General features: G+C 36.0%; 1 protein-coding gene across 2 annotated transcripts in view; it reads left to right on the top strand.

Moving 5' to 3' along the window:
- ADAMTS6 (ADAM metallopeptidase with thrombospondin type 1 motif 6) overlaps positions 1-16,380 on the top strand; it is a 145,258-nt gene that overhangs the window by 116,769 nt on the left and 12,109 nt on the right. For both annotated transcript variants that reach the window (XM_005151915.3, XM_031051632.2), the window contains exons 20-21: positions 10,600-10,729; positions 13,976-14,180. In XM_005151915.3, the coding sequence (XP_005151972.1) occupies positions 10,600-10,729; positions 13,976-14,180 (335 nt within the window). The remainder of the gene's footprint in view (positions 1-10,599; positions 10,730-13,975; positions 14,181-16,380) is intronic.

Genomic DNA, 16,380 nt, shown 5'->3' with positions numbered 1-16,380 from the left:
AAAGTTCAGGATGCTCACTGGCAGGTCCTCTGTAGCAGATGATAACAACTGGATAATACTTGCCAGCCCATAGCAGTGTCTTAAGAATTGTTGCCCTTTGGCAGCAATGGGGGGATTTGCAGATTGCCCCATGCAGTTCATCATGGGTGCCTTTTACCCTGAATTTACTATATTCCTAATCCTCCCTCTAGTGGCCACCAGTGCAATTCTTTATCTCTGGGAAAGCAGGACAGTTGGCTTCCTTCAAAGCCAGCACCGTTGACTGCTGCATGGACCAGTGAGTCGACGTGCTGTGTGAATAGTATCTTTCTTCTGTCTGGAGACTGAATGCATCATCTCACCAGCATAACTCTGTTTCAGAAGATACGGGAGAGCGCTCTAAGTCCACCTCAGAATTTAATTTTTCTACTGTACTGTTCACTGCCCATAGCAAGAGGAAGACACCATGTTTTTTTAAAGAACCCTTGGACCACATATTTGTCCTTTTCTTGGTTTTTTTGTGGCTACTGGAGGTATTCGTGTTTGGAACTGTTGTGACTCGCTTTCCTGCTGGAACCAGCTGGGGCTGTTACTAGTTGTTTGTTTTTTTAAATATGGCTCTTTGCTTTGCCACATGTAACACACAGAGGACATCACTAATGCATCACCAAGATGCATTACACCTAAGTTCAAGATGGGACGTCTTTCTAAAATCTATTTTCTAATTCAGTTAAAATTTATTGTCTCTGTTATGAAGGCATTAGCTCAGTTAGCCAGAACAGCTCTTTCTGATCTTGTCATTTTATTATGAAAAACACTGAATGGAATAAAATTTTGCTATTTAATTCCTTTCTTTAAAGAAAAATGAAAATAGGGAATAGTCTACAGTGCAAACACTGAAGGAAAAAAAATAAAAATTACTCCCTCAGTGCTTACTGATTAGTGATTTATTATTTTAGTGCCACCAGAGAAAATCTCAGAATAGAGGAAGGTACTAACTTTCACCTATATTTTTTATTGTTCATTTGTGGAATCCTGGGTGACAGATTGCTTTTTTAACTACTGTTCTAGTAATGGTGAGTCTGGTAGGCAAAGGAACATTTTAAAGATGTAGTATAAAGATGGGAAGTGCCTAGCTCATAGCAAAAGACTGTTCCAAGAATAGAACCTTAGAAGTGCTGCCAAATCATATTTCTATGATAGCAATGAGTTAATGATCTTTTTGAAGTCAGTGGGAGAGCTCCCATTGGTTTAGGTAGAGAGAGAATTTTAGCCATGGGTCTTCTGTCATGTAAGTCATTGTCATTTCACAGACTTGTCAGTGTACAATGGGAACAAATAATTGGCCCTGAAGGAAGAGGCACTTCTCTAGATTAAAACATTTTGACTTAATTAACTTTTAATCGAAGATCTGTGCATCCCTGAAAACTGTATATGTTTATTAATTTCAAAACTTTTTTGGGGTGTATTATTTTCAGTAACTTATAGTGGATAAACTGTAAGGCACTTGTCTTCCTTTCAGCTTTGTATGAGGATATACTATGGTCACGTATTTTCACTGAGCTGTGTGCTCAGGGAATAAATATTTCATTGTAGCTGTAATTCTTGTTAAAAATTGTATCTGCTTTCTCTGTATAAGTACTTGCTATTCCCTGCAGTTTATGAAACACCTTTCTCCATGTGCCAAAAGAAGACAAAATTCTAAAAAGGAACTGAGTCAGGGAAAAAGAAAAGTGAGACAAAGGTGATAGAGACAGGGACCATAACTGCAAAATTTGGCTAATATAAATATGGAGTTTTGAGAAAACTTAGAAATGAAACCACTGCATGGCTTTGGTTATTTCTGTAGGTTCATTTTAAAGACTGTTGTTGGAATACTGTTCAATAGTTCGACTCTATCTTTAGGAGAGACATTTTGCTCTGTATCAGAGGAGAACAAAATATTAAACAGTTAAAGAATTTCTGACAGAAAGTAAAAAAAAAAAAAAGCAGGGAATATTAGTATGGAAATTAGAATGGACATTATTTTTTCACTCATGAAGTTAAAAATAAATATAGTGACTTTGGGACAACTGCAAACAAATTAGAGCATCAAGATCTTCCTGCCTGTTACTGTAGTTGATGTAGCTCCCTGTAGTGCATGCACTGATCAAGGTTGATAATATGATCTGACCCTATACTTTGGCTTTTGTCATTTCTTCTGCCCATTTTTTGGGATCAAAACCATGAGTTTGGGGGTCGGAAGTCGATATAGTAGTTGTTCTTTTTGAAGGAGATTCTTTTGACATTTACCCCATTGCATCCAGTGCTCTTGGTGGGAACATCACACCTATTCCTATACCACCTTCATGTCTCAGGAATTCATTCATTAATAACTCGCCCCCATCGGCTCTGGTTTCTGATATATCTTGATCATATCTTGATCCAAAAAGCTCTAGATGATGTAGAGCCAGATATGCCTTCATATCAATGTTGTAGGCAGATCTAAGTTCTAGTCAGCACATTTTTCTGTTCATCTCTGAACATTCCTGTATTTTAACATTATGTCACAATTGTAGGTATATGTAACACTTCAAAAGGTGCCTTAAAAGAACATAAAAATAGCAAGTATTTAGAAGCCAGTTACGTTTTTTGAGCTTCTGGCTGTTCGTGAAAGAGACCAGTCTAGCAGGGACCATTCATTCTCTGAGGCTGTGTCACAGGCCTAGATCATACTCCAGTCTAATGCTCTCTGAATCAGACTGACTGTGTCTGCATTACATACTACTTGACTAAGTCTGCAATGCTTAAAACATAGTTGATGTATATTTTTTTAATTCAAAGACTCTAAAAAATAGTAAGAATTGCGTTATAGCCCACCAAGTTGATATTTCTGTATTGTGAACTTGAGGGTGTGTGCTGAACATCACAAAGCAGAGCACAAAAGCAAGAACAGTATTTTGGCAGTGCAAAGTTTAAGTAGTTTTGGAGTATCTGATGTTGCAGAAGTGTCCAATTTTGTGCAGTCTCGTCATAGTATTTTGAGAGCAATTCACTGCATTCAGCTGCTCCTAGAGTTGCTTGTAGGCCTTGTCTTGGAGAAGGTTCTAGAACTGTCAGGAGCCAAGAAGCAAGCTAACAGCAAACTAGGAACAGCCTACGATCTGTTGTTAGATGATATGATAACATGCTGCCTTTTGCACTGGACTTCTCTATTTTGTTCGTCTCTGCTGTGCTGACAAGTCATATCTGAATAGTGAAAGTGCTTTTCAAACAGGACCTCTGTTCTAAGGCTTGTCTCAGTTTTGCAGAATAGGAGGAACATGGTAAATGGAATGGTAGGGAGGAGGAGGGTTTCCTGATTACTACAGTGTGGGAGCTCTGGATTCTATTCCTGCCTCCCACCTGTGGTTCTCATGTGATACTGAGCAACTCAAAGCATACGTTACAGTCTTACTTGTTAATTAACAGTTCATTGTTCATCACTGCATGAACTGTGCATAAAGCAATGTATTCTGAAAACTCAGCCAAGCATGTGAAATCGATGGACTCTTTCCACTACAGACATTGTGCCTCCTCTTCCCCTGTAGTATTCATAAAGTGGTCTAGGAGATAAAGTTTGTGAAACAGTTACATATTTAGATTGCCTCTAAAAAGCAGAAGGACGTTAGAATTTCTTTCATGAGAGATTGTAAACTGTGTATTTCATAGTGTAATTCAAGTTAAATGGGAAAAGAACAAAATATTGCATAGTTTTCTCTGCCAGTGAATGTCACCTTCTGTACAGTGAACCAAGCAGAATAAGGTCTCTAAAGTCTGAGGTTTATTTTGGTATTTTCTTATGTTTTTCTAAGAAAGGTTTTTCAGATTTTCTTGGTAGTTAAGTAAGTTTGCCTGGTAACAGCCACCTTTTTGGGTTTTTTTTTTTTTATATTCATGTACTCATTATGGAGGATGAGAATACAATTTCATTCAATTTTAGCAAGTCTTAGTGTCTGTTCATAGGTTTGGAAATCTAGAACTGCAGCTCTTCTTTTTGGACACTAGAACCAGTATTTTCTATATTGAAAAACATTTCTTTAAAATACAAATTTAGAGTATCTGAGCTAGTTCTTCCTGTCTGGGAATTATGTTAAACTGAGCTACATGTATTCTCAATATTAATTCCCTTTTTCTTGAAAGTTTACTGATAACTTTTCTACTCTGAGTCAAGAGTTTTCAGAAGGAAGTTTGTTACTATCTTATATAGGTCTTTATAGGTGTATCAGACTTAGACATAACTACAGGAAAACTATTCCAGAGAACACCAGAATGTACAGAGGGAGGAAAGAACAGGGAATTCAGAATCTTAGGATCATGGAATGGTTTGAGTTGGAAGGGACCTTAAAGATCATCTGGTTCCAGCCCCCACTGTCCTGCCATTGTCAGGGACACCCCCCACTAAAGCAGGTTGCTCAAAGCCCCAGCTGACCTGGCCTTGAACACTGCCAGGGATGGGGTGGCCACAGGATGGATGGATGGATGGATGGATGGATGGATGGATGGATGGATGGATGGATGGAGGGATCGTGGGAGGGTGAATAGGTGAACAGTTGAACAGTTCACTGGAATTCAGAGAAAATAATGACAACAGCATGTTTTCCTTAAGAAGTTGACTATTATTTAATGAGAAAGTCTGAGAAAGGGAAAATAGAAACAGCATATGAATCAATCAAATGATGGCTGGAAAGAGAAGAAGGTACTAAAGTACTAAAATAGGAAAGGATGATATATATCGCTTACAGGTAATAGAGTTGTAGTTTATTTACCGTCATGTCTGTCTTACCATATATGTTATCTTGTAGCAAGTGTATCCATAAGTATTCTTAATAAGGAAGTGACTGCTGGTGCTATTGTTCAAAAAAATCCAGTGAAAGAAAAAAATCCATCTCTGTGTTTTTACTTCTGTATACATTTAAAAATAAATTCCAATAAGTGCATGCCTCCCTTTTTTAAATTTCTTTCATGCTTAATAATTCTAACAGTAAATAGGAACAAATGACTATGTTTGTTATCTGGAATTTACCACCTATCCTAAGCATAGATTTTGATCATTTGTTCTATTAGAGTTCATCTCCAGATGAGTTAATTGTCTTAAGATATTCATGGGCTTTTATGATATAGTCAATATACTATGATGAGTAAATTGATTGCCATCCAGTTTTCTTTGTTGCTCATCACTTTTTTGCCTACTATGTTTTTCTTTTATGTCCTTAAATGAATTATAAAACTGTCTTCAGACAAATAAAGAATACTTGTCCTCATCAAGAAAAATGTAAGTTTGGCTCTGTCATGAACATCTTGTGATCTGATGAGTGAGCTCAGAAAGTATGTCTGGGTTAACCAGTATGCACTAGTTTTAGTGATACAGGATTCACCATGTATTGGTATTGGCATCTTTATAATTAACTGTTGCAATAGCAAACCACAATTTTTGGGATTGCTTTTAAAACTAGATATAACATTTACATGCATGCAGTTTAAGTTTAAGAATGTGTTTCATATAATTTAAAAGTTGGCTGCTGAAAGTCATGCAGACTATTTGTGAATTGAACTCTGCAAAAATCTCAGTTCTCTGGAGATTATGGTCACTAAACCACTGGAGTTTTGTTTTCTATTAGAATTGCATTGACCAGTCATGTGGACATTTTATCATAAACTATAAATCTGTAGATTTGAAAAGAGAATGTTTCTGACTAACTGCTTGTAATTAGTCCCCCAAGAGTTTAAATGAACTTGTTTAGTGATGCTTTTTAGATTATTTTAAGAGAGACCATATACTCAGGGAAGAATTGATTACTTAAAAAAGAGGTTTTTCAAGGCCCAGGGGGCTTAACCAATTTGTAGCTGTTGTCTCGGTAAAAGCTGAACTTCTAGATTTTTCCATGTCTTCATTAGAATCTGAATTTTGTTTCTGAGATTTTATTTTAAATAACATTGTAATTAGTGCAGAAAAATGCAAAGTATACATACTGTCTGGGAAGATGCTGAAGAATATTTTAAAAAGTTATTAATATGTCTCCTAGCATAGATAAAAAGTTCTTCACTGTGTGCATGGTTAGTGGTGAATATTGTCTTATGGATGATATGCTACCTGACAGATTCAATAAATAACACATCTGACTTACATTTTTTTAAGAAATGAGCACAAGGATACTTTGTGTTCATAGTACTTCAGAATACTTTCTTACTACATAGCTCCTCAGAAATGAATTTTCTGAGGCTGCCAATTTTTAGCCAAAGCCTAGAAGGAAATGTGTCTGATGCCAGTAGGAAATTCAGTCAAAACATTACTATCTATGCTATACCATAAATCTCTTTGCAAGAATAGGATGCATTATTAAAATGCTTTATTCTAAAATATGTATAAATTATTTTAAAATAATTATATTTGACAGAAATACCATTATGAAGGCAGCAGTCAGCCTATTTCATCAGCCACCAAGAGAACTAAGGCATCTTGTGATAGAAAGGATAAATGATTATTCAGCAGTTGAGCTGAACATTAATTCTGTGTCAGCTAACAGCGCCATGTTAGTAGCATTGCTGTTTGGCTAGGCCATTAGAATGCTATTTCTTGTCCTAGAGATGTTTGAGTAGAAAATTGCAAAGGAAATACTCCTACTAAGGTTGTCATAGCTGATTTTAATAATATTCATCTGTTGGCAGTGTTTGCATAGATTATGAAATTTAAAGTGAAATAATCTTTTCACAGCTTCTCAAATACTTAGATCTTCCACTTATCTGTTAAGAACCAAAGAAAGAGATAAACACAACATTTTTCTCTCATGCTGCAATTGATGTCTTTTCTCTACAAAAATAGTACTAAAAGAGTATAGAACCCAAGAGAAGAACTTGTCACTCTGCATATCAGTGTATGTATATATATATTTAGAGAGAGAAAACTGCTAACCAGTTTGAAGTTTTGAAGAAGTATAAAGATGTAGAAAGAAGTGACAAATAAGGCAGCATGAAAAGTAGAAATTTGCTGACAGTGCAGTGCTAGAAGACATAGGGAAGACTGGGACATGTTGTAACCCTGGTAAAGGCAGATTTGATTTTAGCATATATTTGCTTAGAAGTATAAATGACAGTGCAGAAGTCACTAGTAAAATCACATTGGAGTACTAGGCGCAGTTTCTATTGTAGCTGTAGTAAACTCAGGTATGAGCAGGTTTTGTGGAAGTTTTGTGAGGCTGATCATGATCAAAGCAGTGGTCTACCTAATAACACAGATACTGCAAGAGTTAGTTGGTTAACACAATAAAGTTACTGAAACTGAACTCTATTGTGGCTGTAGAAAACTCAGGTGTGAGCAGGTTTGTGGAAGTGTTTTGAGGCTGATCAAAGGAGGCTGATCAAAGGAATGGTCTACCAAACAGCATAGAGACTGCAAGAGTTGAGTTGGTTAACACAATAAAGTTACTTAAACTGAAAGAATGTTTTTAATTAAAAAAACCCTAACTTGGCAATTAATACATCTAGAATGGAAATTGGAATGCTTTTAGTAGTCACAAGTGAGAAGTTCAGAAAAGAAAAATGTTTTTGGGATTGAAGTGGACCTTGATCAGTTTATGAAGATGGTTACATAGAGTGACTCCCAACAATAGAAAGGCATTGCTTCTACATGTATATTCCAGACTCCTTTGTTTCAAGGTTATTGAATTGCCCTTACAGTGCAAGATCTCACTGAATTTCAGCTTTTTATCAGTTCATGTAATTGAAATATTAGGTGCTGAGAATGCTATAAATTGAACATCTTGATGTGAAGCTCTCAAGCCTTTGATATCTGATACATGAATACCTGAAAGAGAACACCTGTATGTTAGCGTAGTCAACCAACAGCTGTGTAGGCTTGTACTTCAGGCCCTTGAGGGTCCCCCATGATAATGATTAGAGTTGTTTCTCAATTCCAACTGGGCCTATCTAGTGAAATTATCTTTTTCCAACATGTAAAGCACATAAATTGAAAGGAAAAAAAAAGGAGGTTCAGTATTCAAAAATGGTTGGGTTTTTTAGCTTGTTCTTGTAGATTTGGTATGTAGGATACACTTGGAAAATAACTCTGGTAGCCTTCTCTGCTGTTTGATACCTGTGGAAAGAAGAACCTGATTGGTTTACCTGGCTCACCTGCAAGATGTGTCTCATATTAATATTTTTTTCATAAATAACACTTACTTTTAAATTACTGTGGTGTTTATGGTTAACCTAAGATATCAGATGTGTGAAATTATTTACAACTTGATTTAAAGTGCTTACTTTGTGAAGGTTACATGTAGCTGTAATCAGAAAGCACATATCCCAGAAGCAAAGCTTCAAACTCTGGCTATAGGTGCTGTAGTGGAGTGAAGACTCCAGCATTAAGCATTTTTGGTCTCAACATTGTTAATGATTTTGAAGTGAGGTGATGAGGCAGGTGATTTTGAGGGCCAATACAAAGTTCCCACCTGCTAAACAGGCGTCCTGTAAGAAATGGTATGTTGAGTGATGAATCTGGTTTCCCTCCTGCTTGTCAGAAATGTCAACATTAGAATTGAGGGCACATGGAACATTTTTACATGCTTAGAACTCAGACTGATGATTTTGCCTGAAAGTATTTGAATTAATAAGGCTGGTTTTGTATGAGGGATAATAAACATGTTTTGTGGGATGCCATGACAGTAGCAATTTTCTGTTGCAGAGAGAAGAGATTTCCACTGGAAGTACATCTCCAGAAGAGTACTCTTAACTGTGTGCCATAGAAAGTTGAGAGGTCTAAGAGGGCAGGGAAAGAGAAGGTATTTTTAATACACATTCTGAGCGATAGTGCAGCCAGGGCAAGATTCAGGAGAAACTCATGGCAGGAAGACAAGGGGTTTGATCTGCAACCAGAAAATAAGACACTGTTCTAGCACAGACAGGTATGAATTTTCATCCTTGTCTTCAAGGTGGTTTAGGAATTTTATATCAGGCTCTAAGCAAATAAAAAACTAAAAATAATCTATGGGCTAGAAAACACAGTCTTGCCACCTTAGCTAAATTAACACCAAGTCTCAGAAGTTAAGATGTGCTCATGGGAATTTGGAATCCCTTTAGAGTGAGAAGGGTTCGTACCTACTTCTGCATCTGCAGCCCCCTGGGGGAGTGCATGCCATCCTCGAAACTCGTGACCATTGGGAACAATGTCCTTCACGCATCACATCATGAAGACATTTCATTTGTTTATAGAGTGGGAGACTTCTGTTTATAGCCAAGCAGGATGCTTTGTAGGCCAGACTTCAGGGATCTCAAGGCCAGGCTTGACTCACTGTTGGAATTAAATACCTGAATTTCATATAGGTCATGTTTTAGGAACCAAGTAGGAGATTTTATTCTTGTCCATAATAAATAATAAAAGAAACAAAAAAACAAAAGGTAAGTTGTTTAGCTTGCTTAAAATGAGCAAAAGGACTACAAATACCTGGTGAAAGAAATCTCATGTTTTTAGTGGGATGGTTAGTGTCTGAAAAACATACTTATATAATTATTTTTATTACTGCACAGCTATCTCCTATTAAAAACTTGTCTTAAAATGAAGAGAGGGCTGTAAAGTAAAGTTGGCAGATATTTGAAGCCACAATGGTTTAATCCCTATTTAATTGTGTGCATTTCACATATTGGAAAAGTAAAGTGATTGCTTCTCATTTTAAGAAAGGATCAGGGATTTTCACAACTTTTATCATACAAATAATCCTATTACTTCAGTATTATGACTACTCATGTTCAATAAGACCTGCGTGCGAGCTGTGGATCCACTGTGTTTTTATGCTAGCAGACATTACATGGCTTGTTTTAACAAGAGAGAAGGAGGTCATATGTACTACTCTTTACAACTCCGAGCTGCACTGTTGTCGTATCAGTGGCACTTCAGTGCCTTTTTTCAGATCCTTTTTTTTTAAAATGAAAAATGATCAATATTCTACCTTATGATGTAGCCTTGGCATTGATAGGTTGTTATGTTTTGGGAATAATAGTCTGATCTGAGCTGCCCTGTTGATGGTTAACAGTGAAAGAGGAGCTCGGAGCGCCAGACAAAATGAATGTTCACAGAAACAAGCTGCATCTTTCAGAATGAATAATTCTTCTACTATTTTAATGAAGAAAATGTTTATAGAGTAATATGTATAAAAATGTAACACTGTTTCCCAGTATTGCTGGGTTATTTTAAACCAGAGCACATAAACAATAATTCTTCATTGAAGTGTGACAACATTCTATTTGTTGATGTTTCTTCAGAAATTTAAGTGTGTTTTATTAGGAGAGGAGGATAGGCAGAAAATTGATTTTGTGCAATATACAAATAAAAACAATCTGTTGGTAAATCTATAAATATATTCATTTTGTTTTGGAAAACAACAGCAATTTTAAATCCTCTGTCTTAGGGGTGGCCTAAAATGGAAGGAAACTGAAAGATTTATTGTGGTCAGGGGGCAATTCAAGCAATTGGAATTCACATCCCCTACAGCATTCAGCTACTTAAAGTGGGATAGTAGGGTTAATATTCAATAGGTAAAATCCACTTTTGAGTTTACACAAGTAGAAGAGCAAGAATGATTAATTAAAGGTGTTTCATTTCATCCCAAGGTGTGCAGAAACAAGAGGTAGTGTGTAAAAGGCTGGATGACAACTCCATTGTACAAAACAATTACTGCGACCCTGACAGTAAGCCTCCAGAAAACCAAAGAGCCTGCAACACTGAGCCTTGCCCACCCGAGTAAGTCTTAATCATAAAGATGGATGTTTTTTTCATAGATAGAAAAATCTTTCTAATAAATCCTGTTGACCAAATGTGTATAAAATTTTAACTGACTGTTAAGGTCCTGTCTTAGCAAACAGGGTATTTGGTTTTGGGTTTCAGTTATGGTTTATTATTTCTCCGAAATCAGTTGTGGAAGATACATACTTTGACCTAACAGAGGTCTGATTTGACTGAGGAGCACTGGTTTTTAAACTACACAAAGCAGCTCAGATATTGTAAGTAAAAACATACTAGCAAAGCAGCTTTTTAGGGTCTGAGTGTCAGATGGGGTAAATACTGCTCAGAGTAGAACTTGGGACCATTCGTAAGACAACAGTGACTGAAGAATGTCATGCATGACATAAATGTTATCCAATGCCATAAATATTTACATGCATGTACTAAATGATTGCCATATTTTAAAGTATATTAAGTTAAATTTGGGTTTAAACTTCCACATGCAAAATGGTAAACATGGAAACTGCTTAGTAGACCAAGCCATTTACTGATAATAGTTTTGTCAGACAATTTCATCTCCAGGATACTTAGTGTTGTACAATAGTGCTGTGTGCCTTTAGGATTAGCTGCCTACTTCATTAGATCTATTTCGTTTTATTTTTAAAGATAACTGTATCCTATGTATTGAAAAGTTTATTAAAACCACAGCAGCTCATTTGTACAAAAATGAGATGTTGCAAGGACCTATAGCATAACATAATCTTACTACAAAAGCTATTTAGAAACAGGTGATGTTTTGCACTAGAAAATAATTTAAGCATGCACACAGCAGTCCTTACATTTTCAGATAAAACGTTTCTTGATTCACAGGCTCTAGTTAGTTTAACTTTGGTGTTAACCTGTAGCTATATTCTGTTTGGGTATAAAGATCATAAACATTGATTAAATGCACAACAAAGAAGTACTGAGGTCTCTTAAATGTCTCTTAGAAGTTGTAAAATTGTAGCTTGAGGGACACTGGCAGAAATGAGACAAGATTATAACACATTAAAATCCCAACAGGTCTTCACGAAGCCAGTTTCTTCCTAGAGTATCAACTGCTTCCCTGCTGTGGTGACTGGTTGCAGAATAGCAGAACAATATCTTCTATACTTACTCTCCCTGTGTCATGTACCATACTCATTTAACATAGAGAGAAGTGAAGCCATTACACTCTTCATACCTTGAGTGTTGTTTGCATGAATGTGCTGTCTCACATACAGGTCTAAACTTAGTCTAAGTTATTGTCCCACAGTCTGTCTGTAAATACGTGTTTACCCTGCAAGGGTATGCACTTGGATTCTGTTTGGATAACACTGTTTAGTATGGCTGTAAGTGCACTAACTAAACTCTTTGCCATTACTTGAGAGCAGAACTTGGGAAGTGTTCATGTTTGGTCTGTTCGTTTTTACCAAGCATATCCCCATCCTTTTCTTTGTGCAGCTTAACTATTAACAAATTAGCACTCTAATAAGTAGCATTAACATAGTTATTCCAAACTAGTTAATTTTTATTTTTTGCACTGACATTGTGTAGCAAAACCAAAACAATAAACCCTAATAACGAAAAATAAACCCCAAAATATAGAGTGGTGGGATCCAATCCACAAAGCAGGACGTTTCTGGATTCTCCACCCAGTACTCACCAGGGACATTGATGAACATGGTGTTATTCAAGTTATCAAGATAGAGAAAGTGGATAGTGTGTATTAATCAGCATCTACTTGAGTATGTCAGAGCACTTCAGTCCACATCTACCTCCATTCTGATGTTCCCCACAAGGTGAATACAGGTGCTAAACTCTAAGGAAGGGTTCTTGATTCCTGATCCTGTAAGTAGTCCAGAAGAAATCTGTTCAAGTAACAGATAATTACTCAGAGAAGTTTGACCCCTTTGGCTGGAACAAGTATCACACAGTAAGATCTACTCTTTACACAGAGTGGCCAAATATTTCCCTTTTTAAGTAATACAATTCTACTTTCCTTCTGGTGTACATATAAAAAGTTATGAAAATGTCACTCTTTCTAACTTACATTTGATATTACCGTATACTTGATGTCCCTGCACCACAGCAAAGCCTATGTTTGTTCACAATATTTTGTTTGTTATTAAAAACCCATAAAGTTCCAGGTTTTAATAACTGATACAGGTAACTCATAATTCTCACAGTACTGTCTTGTTATACAGTATAAATATAAAAGGTACCTGAGAATATACATGAGCAAATCGTAATACCAACTAAAAAGTATCACTTCAGCTTCTACAAATCTCTGATGAGCTTCCGATTCTCCCTACTGTGGTAATACATGTTTGGTGGCAAAGAATAATGAATTAATGCTCTTTTGCTTGGAAATTAATGACAGAATATGGCATATTTGTTTGCATCTCTGCATTGATCTAGTTTGTCTTTAACATACATGACACATTCTGTAACACAAAATAAGATATCAGCACACATCTTTTTTTTTTACATAGCCTTCAGAAAATGACAAATCTTATGGGACAGCTCCAACCATAGCTCCGGGAACATCCACAATGACTGACATGCCTGGCATTTTTGGCATCTTGGCAACATGTGATAGCATACTAGAATTCACCTTCATCCTTTGCAAAAGTAATTCAGGCAAATGTATCTAATCAACATATGAAATTCTGAAGACCAGATGTGCTCAGCAATGTGATGAAATATTTCTAGCTGCATTAACCATTCATCAGTAAAAAAAAAAAAAAAACAACAAAAAAAACTTACAGACAGATTAACAGCTGCTGTAATCTCTATGGCGAACACAAAGTGATCTAAATAAAATGTACAACTCCTGACTTCTACCAGGGAGGCAACCATCTTGGCTTTTAGCTTGTGCTGTAACGTGCAATAGTGATTCCCAGATATTTCCAGTTACATACCCTTTCCAGAGAAATAACTTCAGGCAACTCCAGTACAAATCCACTTAAATAGCTGCAGTTTTGTCAGCCTCAACCCTCCTTTCTAGCTACTATAGCTTAGGCTTGAAATTGCTGCTCTAGAAAAATACAACATGGTATTATTTTTTGAATATTTGGTTGCAGTAAAAAGACTCTTGACTTTCTACTTTATTTCACTATGAATGTGTATGTTGTTAACAATGATGTAGATTTAGTAATTTAGACTATTTGGATTCTGGGTATGTGCAATTACCTAGTCTGTTTCTGAAATGCATTAACTGAATCTCATAACTTTTCTATCCAGATGGTTTATAGGGGATTGGTCAGAATGCAGTAAGACCTGTGATGGAGGAATGCGTTCACGAACAGTTCTCTGTATCAGAAAGATTGGACCTTCTGAGGAGGAGACACTGGACAATACCAACTGTTTAACACACCGGCCTATTGAAAAAGAGCCCTGTAATAATCAGTCCTGTCCCCCACAGTGGGTTGCTTTGGACTGGTCAGAAGTAAGGACATTTGCTGTTTCAGCTCATTGGTAATAGCAGACAAGAGCTCTGGCCATTGAACATTAGTACATTTTCTGTCACTTTGTGCTAAGTAAAGGATTAATAAGGAATTCAGAGCATCATCAATTTAGTATTTGAGCATTTTCTTCTTGTTCTTTTTCTTCTGTATTATCAGTTCTTTTGTTGTTCTACATGCAGAACAGTATTTTTTACCCCACTGTTAGTTAGCATTTCACACAATAAGTAGGGCACCAAAATCAAGGCAGAAAAGACATTAAATTAAATGGTCCTTGTCCCTGTCTGAAAAAGTACAGTGTGTTCCGTCCCTTTCAAAATGAATCTGACTTAGAACAGAAGAGAGTGAGAAGGAATGAATGAGTGGGAGGGAATGTTCAGTTGAAGACTCTTACCATACTACTTCTGTAGAATTGATAGTTCATAGGCACTTTGCATCCATTAGCACAGTACTTTATTTCTTTACTTTTTATTGGAATATCTAGGCATCATCTCAGTATCCATATGGCAAGTTACAGAGCCATAGAAGTATGCTGTCTATATACGATTGCTTTTTAGCTACCTCCTCAAGACTAATTGTTCACTAATACATCATCAAAGCTGGTGATTCTGTCACCCTCATAAGAAGCTTGAACAATTTCTTAAGGCCTTCATATCAGCCTCTTGTACAGCAGGAATTGTAATTTTGGGCAAAATCATTCTAATCTAAAGATTCAACTTTGATTAAGTTTCTGCTTGTCATGGTATTTAATCAGGATTGTGGAAAAGCATCAGCTTTGTTCTGGAATGAATTTTGCCAGGTGTAGCTTGGCAAACTGACTTGACTGACGAGATACAGTTTTAATGTAATGAGAAAAATAGCCATTTTTTTTTCTGTTCAGAGCTTCCAGAAATATAATGTATTAAAATCCCTATAGTAATATACATATAAACATTTTAATATACATTTTTATATATATATATGCTTTTTTTATTTTCTAATAGAAGCATGAAAATGAAGACAAGAATGAACTCAAAAAGTGAAGAGTTGAATACTGCTTCCACTGAAATCAGTGGCATATCTTGCTACTTTTCTCCGAAATGCAAATACTGAAGTTCTTCTTTTCATACTCAAAAAATGCAATATGGGATACAAATTAATTATACAGATCTTTTCTATGCTAATGTACTTCTTGAGCACACATATTTTTTTAGCCCTCAGTGATAATTAACAAGAAATTCTCTTGTCTTTTTGGACAGAATAAAAGAAAAACATTTTGTAAACATTAAATAAGTCCTCAGGATAGTGAAAACTGCTTTTATAAAATAGCAGTTAAAACTAAAAATAGTAATTAAACTAACAGTATAATGTAGTCGTCATGCTCAGGTTAAATCAGTTTTGCCATAAGATTATGCACTCCTAGCAGTAGTTGAGCTTTGAATTACTTTGCACACTCTAAATTACTTCTTTTATACTTATCCAGATAATATAAGAAACCAGCAAAAAAGCCCTAAGGATTTCTTGAGAAGAGCGTTATCAGACAAGCATATTTACTTTGCATTCATATTACCATTAGTCATGACTTTCACTGAGTCAAAAATTCTAGAATCACTTAATAATGGAAGACAACCTTTCCTGGTTTTGTTTGGGTATTTTGTCTTGAATTTGCTTTGGAGACAAATTTTTTGTTAAATTCTACTGATGCTTTCTGGTTTGGGTGATTCAGTATTATTGTAGGCAAACTATTTCCTTATGCTGCTTTCATTTCTGGCGACCTGTGTAGTTCATCTTATTTGATGGAATTTTGACTGTGGCTCAAAAAAAGTGGTTTTTATTTTTAAGCGGTGTTGTTTTCTTCCACAGAACTAGTAGCAGAAAGAATACTTTTCTCTGGTGGCAGCTTAGATAAAAGAACGTGTCTTCAAGCAGGACTAGAAAATGGAATTACCTAAACTCAAATTTTGATGCTCAAATGTTTGCTTACTTGCTAATGCAATCTAGAGGTTATGAAAGGCATAGATACATTGGGGTTTGACATTTTTTACAAGGTCCTTTCAGCCTTGTCTCTTCTCTGTTTTTAACAGAGTACTCAGTCACTGAGAAGAGATTGAGTTCAAGTGATTTTTAAGCACTCAGCTAGGAAGGGGCTCTTGCTTCTAATTCCTGCTTAAAAGTCATGCATTTTATGTGAAATATTTGTGGGAG

This window comes from Melopsittacus undulatus, chromosome Z, assembly GCF_012275295.1.
Source record: "Melopsittacus undulatus isolate bMelUnd1 chromosome Z, bMelUnd1.mat.Z, whole genome shotgun sequence".
In the NCBI taxonomy this organism is placed as follows: domain Eukaryota; kingdom Metazoa; phylum Chordata; class Aves; order Psittaciformes; family Psittaculidae; genus Melopsittacus; species Melopsittacus undulatus.
The sequence above is the reverse complement of the archived record's forward strand: the minus strand, read 5'-3'. Positions and strand labels throughout refer to the sequence as shown.